Below are 14,578 nucleotides of genomic sequence, written 5' to 3' on the forward strand. Positions count from 1 at the left end.
ACTTTCTAAGATCCAAATATATGATATCAAAGTTATTCCCTGCATCCAGTTCCTTTGTGAACACATCATAGTATCCAATCAAATTCGTCAGACAAGAGTACCCCTTAACAAAGTCATGCTGTGTCCAAGCTATAACTGAAGTCTTGTCTAGATAAGTTATTATTGTTATTTGATTTTTTTTTTTAGGAGCATTAGCAACTAAGGCCATGTTGCTCCGGGATCATGCGGTGGTCATTCCCTGACCTTACCGCATCCTCCATATTTGGTGGTCACTGGCTCGAACCCAGGTCTAATCAAGAAGTGTGTGTGCTATGCACTGCTGCTCTTGCCCGCCTGGCTACGGAGGCACCTCTAGATAAGTCTTGTAAAGGCTTAAGTCCTGCAAATTGCAGCGACTGGAGACTAGGCACTTGCGAGGTGATTTGATTGAGGTGTATAGGGCTTTGAATGGGTTGAGCACACCGAATTCTGACGGGATTCTTCCGCTTGCTCAGATACCACACCTGAGGGAGCATAAATTCAAATTGAGGAAAGAGTGTTATAGAATAGATTGTGTGGAAATTTGCCTTTAGCCAGCAGGTAGTTAATTATTGGTACAAACTAGCATGCGTCCTTGTGGAAGTTGATAGTTTAAATAAATTCAAGGAGGAACTGGACAAAGTTTTAGAGGGAATGGATGTGTGAAATAGCTTTTTTTGTTTTTTGGCTGATGCTACTTTTGCTTTCTTGCATCACATGCATATGCATATACTCAGTGGTGAGCTGTGAATATTTTAACAATGGGCTCGCAGTTTTTCCAACTTTTTACCAGGTAAATTTGATCAGTCATGGAAGTGACGTCCGATTAGAGTGTGATTAGAGCATGTGACGCATTTTAATTTGCTTCACTTATTCACCGCACGTGACGTGCAATGTCTAACTAAATGTGTAAAACGTTCCTAGGTCTACATATAAAAAAAAAAAAAAAAAAAAAGACTTAAAAACCTGGTCTTCATACTTTGCCTTACAATGATAACTGGATACGACAGTGTCTGGAGTTCTAACTTCTTAGAAATTTTGAATAGTATGACATCACAATCATGCTTCCTGAAGTTACTACTGTAGTAAGTATGATTGCAACAATACAAATATTTGTCAACAATTTCTTTTTTTGCCTCGCATTTTCATTACATTCCATTGCTAAAAGATTGGTACATCAATCAGTGCTGTTTTACAGAGATATTTCGATATGTTGCACTCGCAAGTATACATCTCTTACTTTAGTTATCATAAATCCATTGTATCTTGTCTTCCAGAAATTATGAAAATCTGTGAATGATCAATAAAATATTTACAATAAAAAAGTTCTTTTATTTCGTAATTGATATACAGGGTGTCTCAAAAATACACGGCATAACTTCAGGAACGAGTTCCTTATATGTAGACAATAAAAATATTTTATATCAACATAGTTCCGGAAATGTTTGGTTTTCAAGTTTTGAAGGTCTGTCTATGACACTTAACTGTTCACATCACCTTATAGTAATTGTTCAAAATGTCCGCCTTCTGCCTGAATACAGGCCTAACATCGACGTCTCATGGACTCACAAAGACGATGCCAAATTCCTGGCATGTTTTGTATTGTCTCACAACCTGCCACAATTCGATTGCGGAGAGTTTCCACATCAGCTACCGGAGTTGAATACACCAATGACTTTAACTGGCCCCACAAGAAGAAATCTAGTGGGTTTAAATCAGTTGAGCATGGAGGCCAGGCAGTTAGTCCACTTCTACCTATCCACCGACCAGGAAACCTTCGATTCAGGTAATTGCGGGCTAGGTGGCTGAAACGTGTGGGAGCGCCATCGTGAATGAAGTGTGCTTATCACCTGCGGGAGATAAAACATTCCGGTTAATAACTTGGGAACCAAGCATTTCTGGAACTATGTTAATATAAAATATTTTTATTGTCTACATATGAGGAACTCATTCCTGAAGTTATGCCGTGTATTTTTGAGACACCCTGTATACAAATCAAAATGCCTAAAAGAAATGCGAAGGGTGTTTTGCATAAACCATCTACCGCACGGCATACGTGCAACTTTTTTTTTTATTCATCTTTTTTTTAACAACTGGGGAAATATAATGGATATATTTTTTTCATGATAAAATTTTAATATTGCAAATTAAAAATAACATGAAATATTTCCCATATCACAAATAACATGAAATATTTCCCATATCACAAATAACATAAAAACTATCACAAAACATTCCACAATATAAAAACAAATATGACATACAAAATAAACTTTCTAGAAAAAGTACACAAAAAAAATCACAGATTACGTGAAAAAAAATTATTTCACAAATATTCAAGAAAAATTTATTCTAAAAATTGCCATATACAATTTACTTCTTTATTAATTTTTGTTGTCGATCTTCTGCTTTGCTCAACAGCTGAGGGACGATTACAGAGGAATGATCTGACATAATGATCCGGATCAAATTGAAGCAATGGTTTTCCATTTAGATGTATGGTCATCATAATCTGCAATGTGCTTAATTGTCACAATATTATTCATTATGATGAAAGCTGAACTCAGCTTCAGCACTGCTAATTGCAATGGTTTCAAAGATATTTTCTGGCTTTCTTAATTGAAAAGGTAATTTCACTCGATTTTAAAGATAAACTGTCTTAGACAAAATCTCTAAAATCATTAATTTTTATTTAATATTTTATCAGAAAACTTAAAATTTCTTATTCGGTTTTCACTATCTTTCCACCGAGACAAAAGTTCTTTCACATTCCAGGATTTCAGGTAGCATATGTTTGAAATGTCTTTCAATGGTATCGTTATTTTCTTTATTTAATTTAAAATCATCCTGTTACATTAATAACTTATCCTTTAAGGATAAAATAATGCATTTAATAACTTGTCACGAGGTAATTTTTTTACTTTCGATTTTGATTCCTTCAAATTCTTTCCACTTCAACGTGCTCTCAATTTTAGCTTCATAATTTTTCAAATTAGCAATAGCATTGATAGTTCGAATAATTAATTTATATGCTTTTACCATTGTGATTCTGCAAAGCTTCTGAAAGGTAAGAGAGCTCCTGCAAGATGTCAATCATTAGTGCTAAATGGTTAAGATATTCCAAATTTAAAAGTCGATATAATAATCCGGAATATTTAACTTCTGATTCAAAATGTTTGCACAAAGCGGGATAATTCCTCCAACCCACAATTGCCGTCTGCAAGCTACATGCTGCTCATCGTGACCCAAACACATGACCGATCGTTACAGTTTCCACATCAAGTTCTTTAGCAATCATTCTAAATTCGCTCTAGTTTTTTGGAGATTGGCAATACAGTTTTTTTATTTAATTATTGCCTGTATGCCATTATATTTTAGAACATTTTCTACACAGTGAAAGGCTAGACAAAGTTTCAAAATCTGCCAACATTTCATCTTCGTTAAGTTTATATAATATCTTAGTTGCCTCACTCCCCCCTCCCTCTCTACATTGGCTACTCTCACTAGTTCTTTGAATACAATGAAAAATGTCGGAATCACACAGATATTCAGCCACAGACAGGGAAAATTTACTGGAAGGCATGGATCACTCACTTCTCTGAAAAACATATGCCTGTTTGTCGGAGTAAAGGGGAACCACAACACAGGTTGACCACAGGCTATAATCCGTGTCGAGAATTTTCTTAATCCTCTGACTGGCTATGGAAAGCATACTGACCAGTGCTACTTCTCTGTATGTGACTGCATAGGTTTTACAGATACCACTAACATTGTGAAACAGTAATCCCTTTCACCCTTAATTTGCACTTTCTAATTACCTAAATTGTCTAAACAATGCACACAAAGTTGTCTCTAGTAATACGTTCATTACATGGAAATTTTATTTGTTCAATGGAAACTATTTTAAATGTAATTACCAAGCGGATTCAAAAAATTTCGCTATAAAGAAGTTCATTAAACAGAGGTCCGACTGTAATTAAATCAAAAATGAAACAATTTTAAAATACATAACTGATCGATTGCGCCATTAAAATGCTGGGAATGGGGCCCAGCTTGCCCCACCATAGTTTCGGCTGTGGATACTCAATAATTGCATTCAGGATTTCATTTGTAAAATAAATGATCGTCTCAACAATGGGCTTACAAATTTAAAAAAAATAATAACAATGGGATCTCGCAAGCCCACTACAGCTTACCACTGCGTACACTACTACCGACTGGGCTAGCCGGGTGAGTAAAGTGCCTGCCTGGAAACCCAAAGGTCATGGGTTCAAATCCCGCCTCGGGCTTGAATCAGAGTAGTGCAAAAACCTTGGGAGGCGCATTATGGCCACAGAAGCTGATGTGCCAACAACTAACAAAAAAAAACAAAAAAACTTACCACTGCTACTACTATTACTACTAATTCTGTTTTTATATCCACTTCTAATTCCCTGGGTTCCAAATTTTCCATTCCTTTGTTCGTATTATTTTCTGTTTCAGACTCTTCTATTGAAATACACTTTTCTTTGAAATTTTGTTCCATTATCGATTTTTCAGTTTGCAAAATTTCATTTTTATTTGCCTTAGCAAAAAAAAAATATATTATGAACTTCATTTAACTTATTTGGATTGCTTAAATATCTAATAAGGGACAATCAGACTTTACCTCTACATTTAAAAAGCTGTTGTTTAATTTCCTTTAAAAGCGTATTACTTAAAATAGAACTTTGTTTTTCCAAATTATGAAAGAGGATCTAAAAATTCCTTCACTTGTTAGTAGATTTGCATTATGATTACTTTAATGCTTCAACTGTGAGTCGAGCAGGTTTTGAGCAGTTTAATATATCTTCGGCGATTTTTGGATAACCGTCGTTTGTTGTTTTGTTTGTTATTTAGTTTTTAGGAGCATTAGCAACTAAGGCCATATTGCTCCGGGATATGCGGTGGTCATTCCCTGACCTTTCCGCATCCTCCGTATTTGGTGGTGACGGGCTCGAACCCCAGTCTAATCAAGAAGCGTGTGCTACGCGCTGCTCCTTCCCACCTGGCTTGGATAACCGTCCTTCCACAGATAAGATAATTTTAGCTCTCTTATCTATGGAAGGATACTTTACTTAATGTAAAGCAATTTATTCACAGTTAACACTTAACTGTGACTTCATGCTGTGCATGCATTGACATACATAGAAGGGACAGGAATTATGACAGACTTAGATAATACACAATTATTTTACCCTGGAACTATTGCTGTTCTTGTGGCAAAAGTGTGGTATTTTTTGATTGGACAAGAATATAGAACACAAAAATAGATAAAGAAAATTAAATAGTTATTTGCAACTATATTTAAAAAAATATATTAATATTTTAAAATAAAATGTCACAGTTTGTATATTACAAAAACAAAAATATCTCAATTTCTCGGGAAATATTTTTGCTTTTCCTGGGAATCGAGAATTTTAAAGTTACGATTTTTTCCCCAAGAATTCTTGGGAAGAAACCCTAATGACAGTACAGCAATCATGAGAAGCAAGATCATAGTATACTGAATCGATCCATTATCAAAGAGATTTTAGCAGTCAAGGGTAAGAGCAAAAATTTTAATTTAAAAAAAAAGGGGATCACGATGAACTAAGACAGTTCTTCGACTCAATTAATTGGGCCAATACATACATAAAATGGGAATGCCGTTGGGTAACTGCCAACTAAATCATTTGTCTAATTGAAGCACTGATCATTGAAATCACAGGTGCATTCGTTTCATTAAGGAGGTAACACACATGAAAGATGCAAACATGATCTAACAACTTGAGCAGAACAGAAAAGGAATTGTGGCATAATTAGAGAATGATGAGCAGCTCAGATTCAAATAGTAGGTTGGGGGGGAGAGAGAGAGAGAGAGAGAGAGAGAGAGAGAGAGAGAGAGAGAGAGAGAGAGAGAGAGAGAGAGAGAGAGAGAGAGAGAGAGAGAGAGAGAGAGCTTCTTTTACTGTATACTTTCAGCAACTTGATGGTTACCCATTGTGGCCATAAAGCCAGGTGCTCACAGCCTCTGACACTAGAGGATTAATAACAAAATAATAAAAGTAATATAGCATCAGCATTAGTAGAGGCATACAATGCAAAAAATCAAACTTATGCTGCATCAGCGAAAAAAATCCCTTCCCATTTCTCTCATCTATTCACTCCAAATGCTTATCCAGCTCGACCTTAAATTTATTTAAGCTATCAACTTCCACAACAAGAGATGGAAGTCTGTTTCAGCAATCAACTACCCGCTTAAAGGCAAATTTCTGCACATTTAATCTACAACTGCAGAACATGATGGGGCATATATTGAATATATGCCCCATCATGTTCTTAATCTGAGCAGAAAAAAGAATTCCGTCAGCATTGAGCTTGCTCAACCCATTCAAGGCCATATACACCTCAATCAGATCACCTCGCATGTGCCTAGTCACTAGGCACTGCAATTTGCAGAAATTAAGCCAATCTTGGTAAGAGCACCCCTGTGTTCCCTTCATCAATCTTGTTGTCCTCATTGTACTAATTCTAGTAACTCTATAGCTTCCTAAAATGAGGTCTCCAAACCTGTACACCGTATTCGAGGTGTGGCCTAACCAATGCCTTGTACAACAGGATAATCACCTCCTTGTCCCTGCTAGCAAAATTCCTATATATTATTGACAAGACTCCATGACCTGCTCTGGCAGCCCGTCTGTGCTGCTCAGCAAACTTCATATCTGACTGCACAATTATCCCTAAATCTTTTTCACTCTCCACTTCCCTGAGTGTACATAACTCGATACGGAACTTATATAAACGGAACTCGTAGATAATACTCGATACTGAAAAATATATATAGCATTATAACTGTGTTGGGATACAAGTTTAGGGTTATAATTTTTATTGAAATTGAAATTTTATTGAAATTGAATCGAAATCATGACTCAGACCAGAGCAGCAAAGCAAAAAGGCTCAAGGTAATGGGAGTGCTGTGGCACAGGGGAGAACTGAGGGGGGCAGTTGCCCTCTGAATCACAACCTTTTAAAATGCACTGCTTGCATGATGTTTGTGGAGCAATTGGGTACGGAACATGATAGTGCCATGGGGGATGTCTTTGTGTGTGCGCGGGATGCAAGCAGTGTAACGAAATCAGGTGACAACTCAGCGTTGTTATGAGCCTATATGAGAGCTTGAAGGTCAGGGTGGATACCCTCGAAGGATCTACATTGAGGGGCCCATCAAGCTCTCAGCTGCCCACATCGCCAGAGCATGCACTTGGTCATCATGCAACACAGTGGCAACCCCCAAAGCAGAATGCGCTGGTCCCACAGAAACTAGTAGTTGTTGGTGACTCTATTGACAGGGAAACGGGGAACGTGCTTTGTAAAAAGGATAGGTGGAACAGGACCAGGGTGTCTGCCAGGGGCAAAGGATGATAACGTTGTAGAGCAGATATCATCTTTTAAGGGCACAAAAGGTGATATAGTTGTACATGTTGGCACTAATGATATTAAGAGTAGGAGACCGGCAGAATTACTTAAAAAGTACAGGTCACTGTTGAAAAAAACCGAAAATTAGGGTTGAATTTGAAATTGTCTGCAATTCTGCCCAGACACGATAGGAGGGAGTATATGATAAGAGGCTTGTCGATCAATTCGGCCCTGGAAAGATTGTGCAAGGCTCAGGGGGTAGAATTTTTTTCAGCCTGGTCTGTACTTGTTAACAGACCAGGCTGAAAAACTGCTTCTACAGGGATAAGATATACTTAAATAGAAAGGGTGCAAGAATATTTGCTGATGCTATCGAGGCAGTGTTAAGTGGGTCGGAAAACTGCTAGCTTGGGGGGGAATAGAAGGACTAATAGATTAACAGTAGCCACTGGCAGAGGTGAAAGTGATTCCTGCACTGCTTCTATTGGAATGAAAAGCAGCCTTGAAAACAAGATGCAGGATATTTCAGAGACTGCTGGGAGTAATTGCGGTAAAAGTAAACACATGGGTTGTGTTAGGGTAGCTAAGAATAGGAACAGGTGCATGTACATTTGCGTGTACACCAATGCTACGAGTTTGGTAAATAAATTTGATGAATTTGATGTATTGCTCAAAACATCAAAGGCAGATATTGTTGGGATATCAGAGACGTGGTGTCACACAGATATAAGGAATGCAGAACTGGAATTTGGGGAATACAATGTGTACAGAAAGGATAGACAAGATAAGATGGGAGGAGGGGTTATGGTATTAGTTAAGAAATACATAAAATCTAAGGAAGTGAAGCCAGTTGATATCGCTGGACAGTGCAGTGTTGAGTCAGTTTGGTGTGACATAAGCATTGGGAGATCAAAATTGAGAGTAGGAGTGTGCTATAGGCCTGATGAGAATAATAAGAAATTGTACAGCGAAATAGAGTGGGCCAGTAAATCAGAGAGTTTTATAAGGGGAATTTTAATTTCCCAGATACTGACTGGAATTTGTGGGTTCATCACTCACACACTAACAAGGCTTTTGTGGATTTATTGGATGATTGTTTTCTACATCAGCATGTTCAGGAGGCAACTAGAGCGAGCAATACTCTTGATTTGATTATCAGTAGTGATTCTTCATGCATTAAGAATCTGCTAATAAAGGAACCACTAGGTGGCAATAATCACAGTGTGCTGAAGTGGGATTTACTCAAAGAGGTAACTACCATCAGGGGTAAAGGGAAGGGTTTTTGCTTTCGTAAAGGAGACTACGATGGTCTGAGACAGTATTTAAATTCTATACAGTGGGACCAACTGATGATGTTACCAACAGCAAATTCAAAATGGGAAGCATTCAAAGAACTTATCTTGGAAGCTACTAGGCTTTACATACCAACTAAGAAATATTGTTCAAGGTTTAGGCCTAAATGGACGTCAGATGAACTAATGAGACATATGGCAGAGAAGAGAAATGCATGGGATACATAGAAGGAAGGGGATGAATCAGATTGGTCCACTTGATATTGATGGGTCAAGTGTTGATGATCCTGCTCAGGTAGTTAACAAACTAAATGAGCATTTTGCATCTACATTCACACATGAGGAGTTATTCAGGGAGGGGAATGCCAGAGGTGAAGTAAACTCTGGCAGTGAGCTAGATGATTTTATAATAACCGAGAGGAAAGTGGTGGAGAAATTGTGGAAGATGAAGATAAAAAAGGAACCCAGGATGGATGGGATCTATTCAGTTATATTAAAGGAGGCAGAAAAGGAAGTAAGAAAACCCTTAGCCATAATTATGAGAGCTTCTTCGGATTCAGTGGAGGTACCCAAGGACTGGAGATGTGCAAATGTGACCCCAAATCACAAAATCGAATCAAAGGGCGACACAAGTAATTATAGACCTGTTAGTTTAACTTCGGTTCCAGGAAAAATAATGGAGGCACTGGTTAAAGAAGCACTGCAGGATCATCTAGACAAGACTTCAGTTATAGCTCAGACACAGCATGGTTTTGTTAAGGGAAAGTCTTGCCTGACCAATTTGATTGAATACTATGATGTGGTCACAAAGGAACTGGATGCAGGGAATAACTTTGATAACATATATTTGGACCTTAGAAAGGCTATTGGTACTGTTGCACATCGAAGACTGCTGAACAAATTGGAGCAGTGTGGCATTGGATGTAAATTGCTATTATGGATAAAGAGGTGGTTGAGTGGCAGTAGACAGAGTGGTAATCAATGGACCCTGCTCATCGTGGACTAATGTTATTAGTGGAGTCCCTAAGGGTTCAGTGTTGGGTCCATTGTTGTTTTCTGTATTTATAAATGTTATTAATGATGATATATCAAACTTAATGTCCAGGTTTCCAGATGATACGATGGTTGGTAGGGTTGTTAAGGACACTAATGACAGTACACTGCTGCAACAGGATCTAGAAAAGTTGAGCAAATGGGCTGAGAGGTGGCAAATAAAGTTTAACATTGACATGTGTAAAGTACTACATATGGGAAGCAGTAACCCCTGAGTAATGTATCAACTCTGTGGTACTACACTGACAGCGGTAGAGAATGAAAATGACCTGTGGGTAATTGTGCAGGCAGATATGAAGTTTTCTGAGCAGTGCAGACAGTCTGCAAGAGTAGCTCATGGTGTCTTTTCAATAATATACAGCAATTTTTCTAGCAGGGATAAGGAGGTGATTATCCCCTTGTATAAGGCAATGGTCAGGCCACACCTTGAGTACTGTATACAGGTCTGGAGATCTCATTTTAAGAAGAATATAAAGTTGCTGGGACGAGTACAGAGAAAGGCAACAAGATTGGTGAATGGAACAAAGGGTTGCGAAGAAAGGCTTAAGTTTTGCAAATTATAGTGTCTGGAGACTAGACACCTGCGAGGTGGTCTGACAAACCTTGAAGGTTTGAGCATGCTGACAGCTGATGGGATTATTCCTCTTGCTCAGAATAATCAGCTGAGAGGGCATAAATTCAAATTGAGACAGTTGTTAAATAGATGTGGGGTAGTTTGCCTTTAGTCAGCAGGTGGTTGATTGATGGAACAAACTTCCATCTGTCGTTGTAGAAGTTGATAGATTAATAGATTCAAGGCAGAACAAGACAAACAATTTGAGCGAGTGGATGGGTGAAATGTGTTTTTTTTTTTTTTTTTTGGCTGATGCTATATAAGCTTGCTTTCTTGCATCATATGCCTTTTTTTTTTTTTTTTTTTTTGTTTGGTAGTTGTTTGCGCATCAGCTTCTGTGGCCATAATGCACCTCCCAAGGTTTTTGCAGTTCTTTGATCCAAGCCTGAGGCAGGATTCGAACCCGCGACCTTTAGGTTGGCAGGCAGGCACTTTACCCACGCGGCTAGCCCGGTCGGCATCATATGCCTTTGCTAATTCTAATGCTAATATGTGATAATATGATTGAAATATATATAGCATGTCCATGACACAAATTCCCATATCACCAGCCTTTATCCATTCTTCATAATTTTTTTCCATTCTATTTGACATATTGATTAAAAATGTAAGAGAGAATAATTCAATATGAAGAATAGCAATACCGAACTATCAACCTAATACAGTTACCCGAAATTTCCTAAGGTGCAGATGTAAAATTACACAAATGTAATTTAGTTTTTTTCTTTTCTGTTTAATTATGTAAATGATAAGCATGAAAAATGTGAAAATTTATAGGGATAACATTTATAATACATCTCTATACTTTAATTACCCCTGTGAGTAATTTAAGTTTTTCCATGTCATACACTACAAGTATTTATTAATAATCATTTTTTTAATCAATTAAAAAATGATCATTAATAAATACCAGTAGTGTATTACATGGAAATGTACCCCTCAACCATTTTTTCTACTCTAGTTATTATGTGAAAACCATGAAAATTGCATAACAATTTTTAAATTATGATAACATCATTATATATCATCTGTACAAATTAAAAAATCGTAGCTGAAAAACATGTATTAGCCTACTGCAAAGCCTGATGACTGTAAGAAAAGATTTCCAGTCCAAACACCAGATATATTCTAACCATTGATCACTTATATTCTATCTATATTAAATATATTCTAACTTTTGAATAGATAGTATATACAATTAAAATGCATCAGAGAGTATTATGTTCTAAGTTGGCTTTGCATTATTTATATACATTAAACAGAACCCAAATAAAAATATACAAGTGGGAGAATAAATACATAAGCACACATATATTAAACAGAAAAAAATTTTGTTGTTTAAATGCAAAAATAACTTACTCTTACTATTTTTAGTTTCATTATATGCTTACCTGGTTTTATAAAAGATGTGAATGGTTTTATATTAAGCCACTCTTTGCAATAACTAGTGTCATTCAGCTTCTTGATAAATTCAAATCTCACAGGAACCTTAAGGTATGCAAAAAATTACTATGGAGTTCAATAATTAAAAGTGCTATATATATATATATATGTATATATATATATATATATATATGGTGTTAGTGTAAATTACATTAGGTTCTAAATTGTTTTAGATTTACTCATGAAGTTAAAATGAAATAAAGTTTAATTTCCAATTAATATTAAACTTTAAATTTTAGTATACTGTATACTAATTTTTGTTGGCCAAACAAAGAACCAAATAAATATGAAACATGGAAGTGAACTTGCTATGTCCAAGGAAAATCAATGTGCTGCTTGTAGCAGCTAACAAAATAGACAAAATTGAAACCAAGAAAATATAAAAACTTGTATAAAAAAAGTAGAAAGTAGTGAACTCTGTGCTGGATATGGTAAAAATATGTGATAATATGATTGAAAATAGCAAAATATGTGATAATATGATTGAAAATAGCAAAATATGTAATACATTAAGGTCAAGCAAAATGAAATTAAGTGACAGAATAGTGATAGAATAAGTGTTGTAATAGAAAAGAGAGAAAGAAATTGAACTCTACAAATGCAAAATAATACTAGTTTATCAGGAATAGGCACCTCCATAGCCAGGTGGGTAGGAGCGGCAGTGTGTAGCACACTCTTCTTGATTAGACTGCGGTTCGAGCCTGTGACCACCAAATACGGAGGATGCGGAAATGTCAGGGAATGACCACCGCATATCCCCGGAGCAATATGGCCTTAGTTGCTAATGCTTCTAAAAACCAAATAACAACATAACACATCATGAACAGCAACCCCAATAATTTCAGAGAAATAAAAAGAATTCAGCAGTCAAAAGTAATAGCCAAGATACATAAATATATGCTCAGGTAAGATGGGGTCATATCTCATTCCTATATAAAGGACCCCAAAGTGAACATGCAAGTCCACAACAGGTGATCTTAAAGGTACAGAGTAAAATCTGGTTATAGTGGCATAACTGAAGGAATAAGATATTCTTGATAATTTAACAGTTAACCCTAGCATTTTATGCTTCTATTAATGAGGATATGTTTCGGTTCATAAGAAGGCTTATAATGGTGTTGTTCTGTTCTTAAAAAAGAAAAACATGACAGGGAAATAGCTACAAAGTCAACTGAAGGAAATTGCTGAATTAACAACCAACTTGCCAGAACTCAAGAGCCCCAGTGTACCAAGGGATGAAAGAACTCAAGAGCATGACAAACTATTAACATCATTGGAGAATCTGCCAAAACAAACTGGAATTACCAATCAGCTAACAGAATAATGCATGATGATTTCCTAAAATCAGCGATATGTAAAAATAGTTCATGCCCACTGTTTTCATAATGATGATGATTTATCTATGCTACCATGAGTGACAATGCATCATTTATGATCTCAGTTCTGTACAGTACACTTTAAATACTTTTGTACCTTGGGTCATCATAAAAAAATACAGTATCTGAGCCACACTATACAGTAGATTATTATTCACTATTCAAAATACATCACCAACAGACATTGAATGAATATTTTATGCATTATAAAATGTATATTTTGGTCAGTTCACTGGAAAGTTTGACATTATGGCAAAAGTATTCAATTTTGAAATTTTAGATGTTATAACAGAGTAAGATAGCATAACTTTTTATCTGATTTAATAGTGACTACCGCCAAGTTTTCATAATTTTGAAGATTGCCATAATCAAGTTTGGATGTACTGTACATCTGATCAACACATATATGAATGTAAAAATATGTAATTAAGAAAGTATTTTAAACAGAATCACTATAAATTTTTAAAAATGCATAGCATGAAAATAAGGAATATAATGGGAATTTACTATATATATAATATAATAAAATATAACATATATAAGGAATGCAGAACTGGAATTTGGGGAATACAATGTGTACAGAAAGGATAGACAAGATAGTATAAATATAATATTAGTATAAATAGTATAAATATAATATTTATATTAATTTTGAATAAAATTCACATACAATGCAATACAATACAACAATGTATCAGAGTCCAATGTGCCAGTCTTGTATAGTGAGAGCAATTTATACAGTGAGTACACCATGCTCTCTCGTTGCCACAATGAGAGATTATGGTGTTTGCATATATTTTATTCTTATTCAAGTTAGCTAGAAAACTTTGCTATGAGGTCAGAACTAAGTGTCTAGCATTTTGAAGAAATAAGGCAAAATTAAGTAAAGATTTTAGAATAGAAATTTTTAGCTAAATTCTAGGGTAACCTAACAACTAGACTACTGAAATAAATAGTACAGAAAGCTAAAATGATATAAATTAAGAATATAACTGTGAATTCAAAATTTCTGGAGCATAAATTCCCATTATGCTATTGATATCTACAAAAACTATAGATGAGTAAGTAGCATTAGCATTAGCATTAGTATTAGCATTAGTAGAGGCATTTGATGCAAGAAAGCAAGCTTATGCAGCATCAGCCAAAAAAAAAAAAAAAAACCCACTTCCACTTCACCCCTCTGTTTGTTCAAAATACCTGTCCAGCTGAGCCTTAAACTTATTTAGGCTATCAACCTCCACCACAAGGGATGGAAATCTGTTCCACCAACCAACCACCCGCTGGCTAAAGGCAAATTTCCGCACGTCTATCCTACATCTGTCTTTCCTCAATTTGAATTTATGCCCTCTCAGGTGATTTTTCTGAGC

At 36.0% G+C, this 14,578-nt stretch overlaps 1 protein-coding gene across 1 annotated transcript in view; it reads right to left on the reverse strand.

Moving 5' to 3' along the window:
* Ocrl (Oculocerebrorenal syndrome of Lowe) overlaps positions 1-14,578 on the reverse strand; it is a 529,958-nt gene that overhangs the window by 154,760 nt on the left and 360,620 nt on the right. Inside the window, exon 19 of the mRNA XM_090369405.1 lies at positions 11,784-11,880. Within this exon, the coding sequence (XP_090225531.1) occupies positions 11,784-11,880 (97 nt within the window). The remainder of the gene's footprint in view (positions 1-11,783; positions 11,881-14,578) is intronic.

This window comes from Mastigoproctus giganteus, chromosome 3 (genome assembly GCF_048544385.1).
Source record: "Mastigoproctus giganteus isolate SK-2022 chromosome 3, ASM4854438v1, whole genome shotgun sequence".
Taxonomy (NCBI): Eukaryota; Metazoa; Arthropoda; class Arachnida; order Uropygi; family Thelyphonidae; genus Mastigoproctus; species Mastigoproctus giganteus.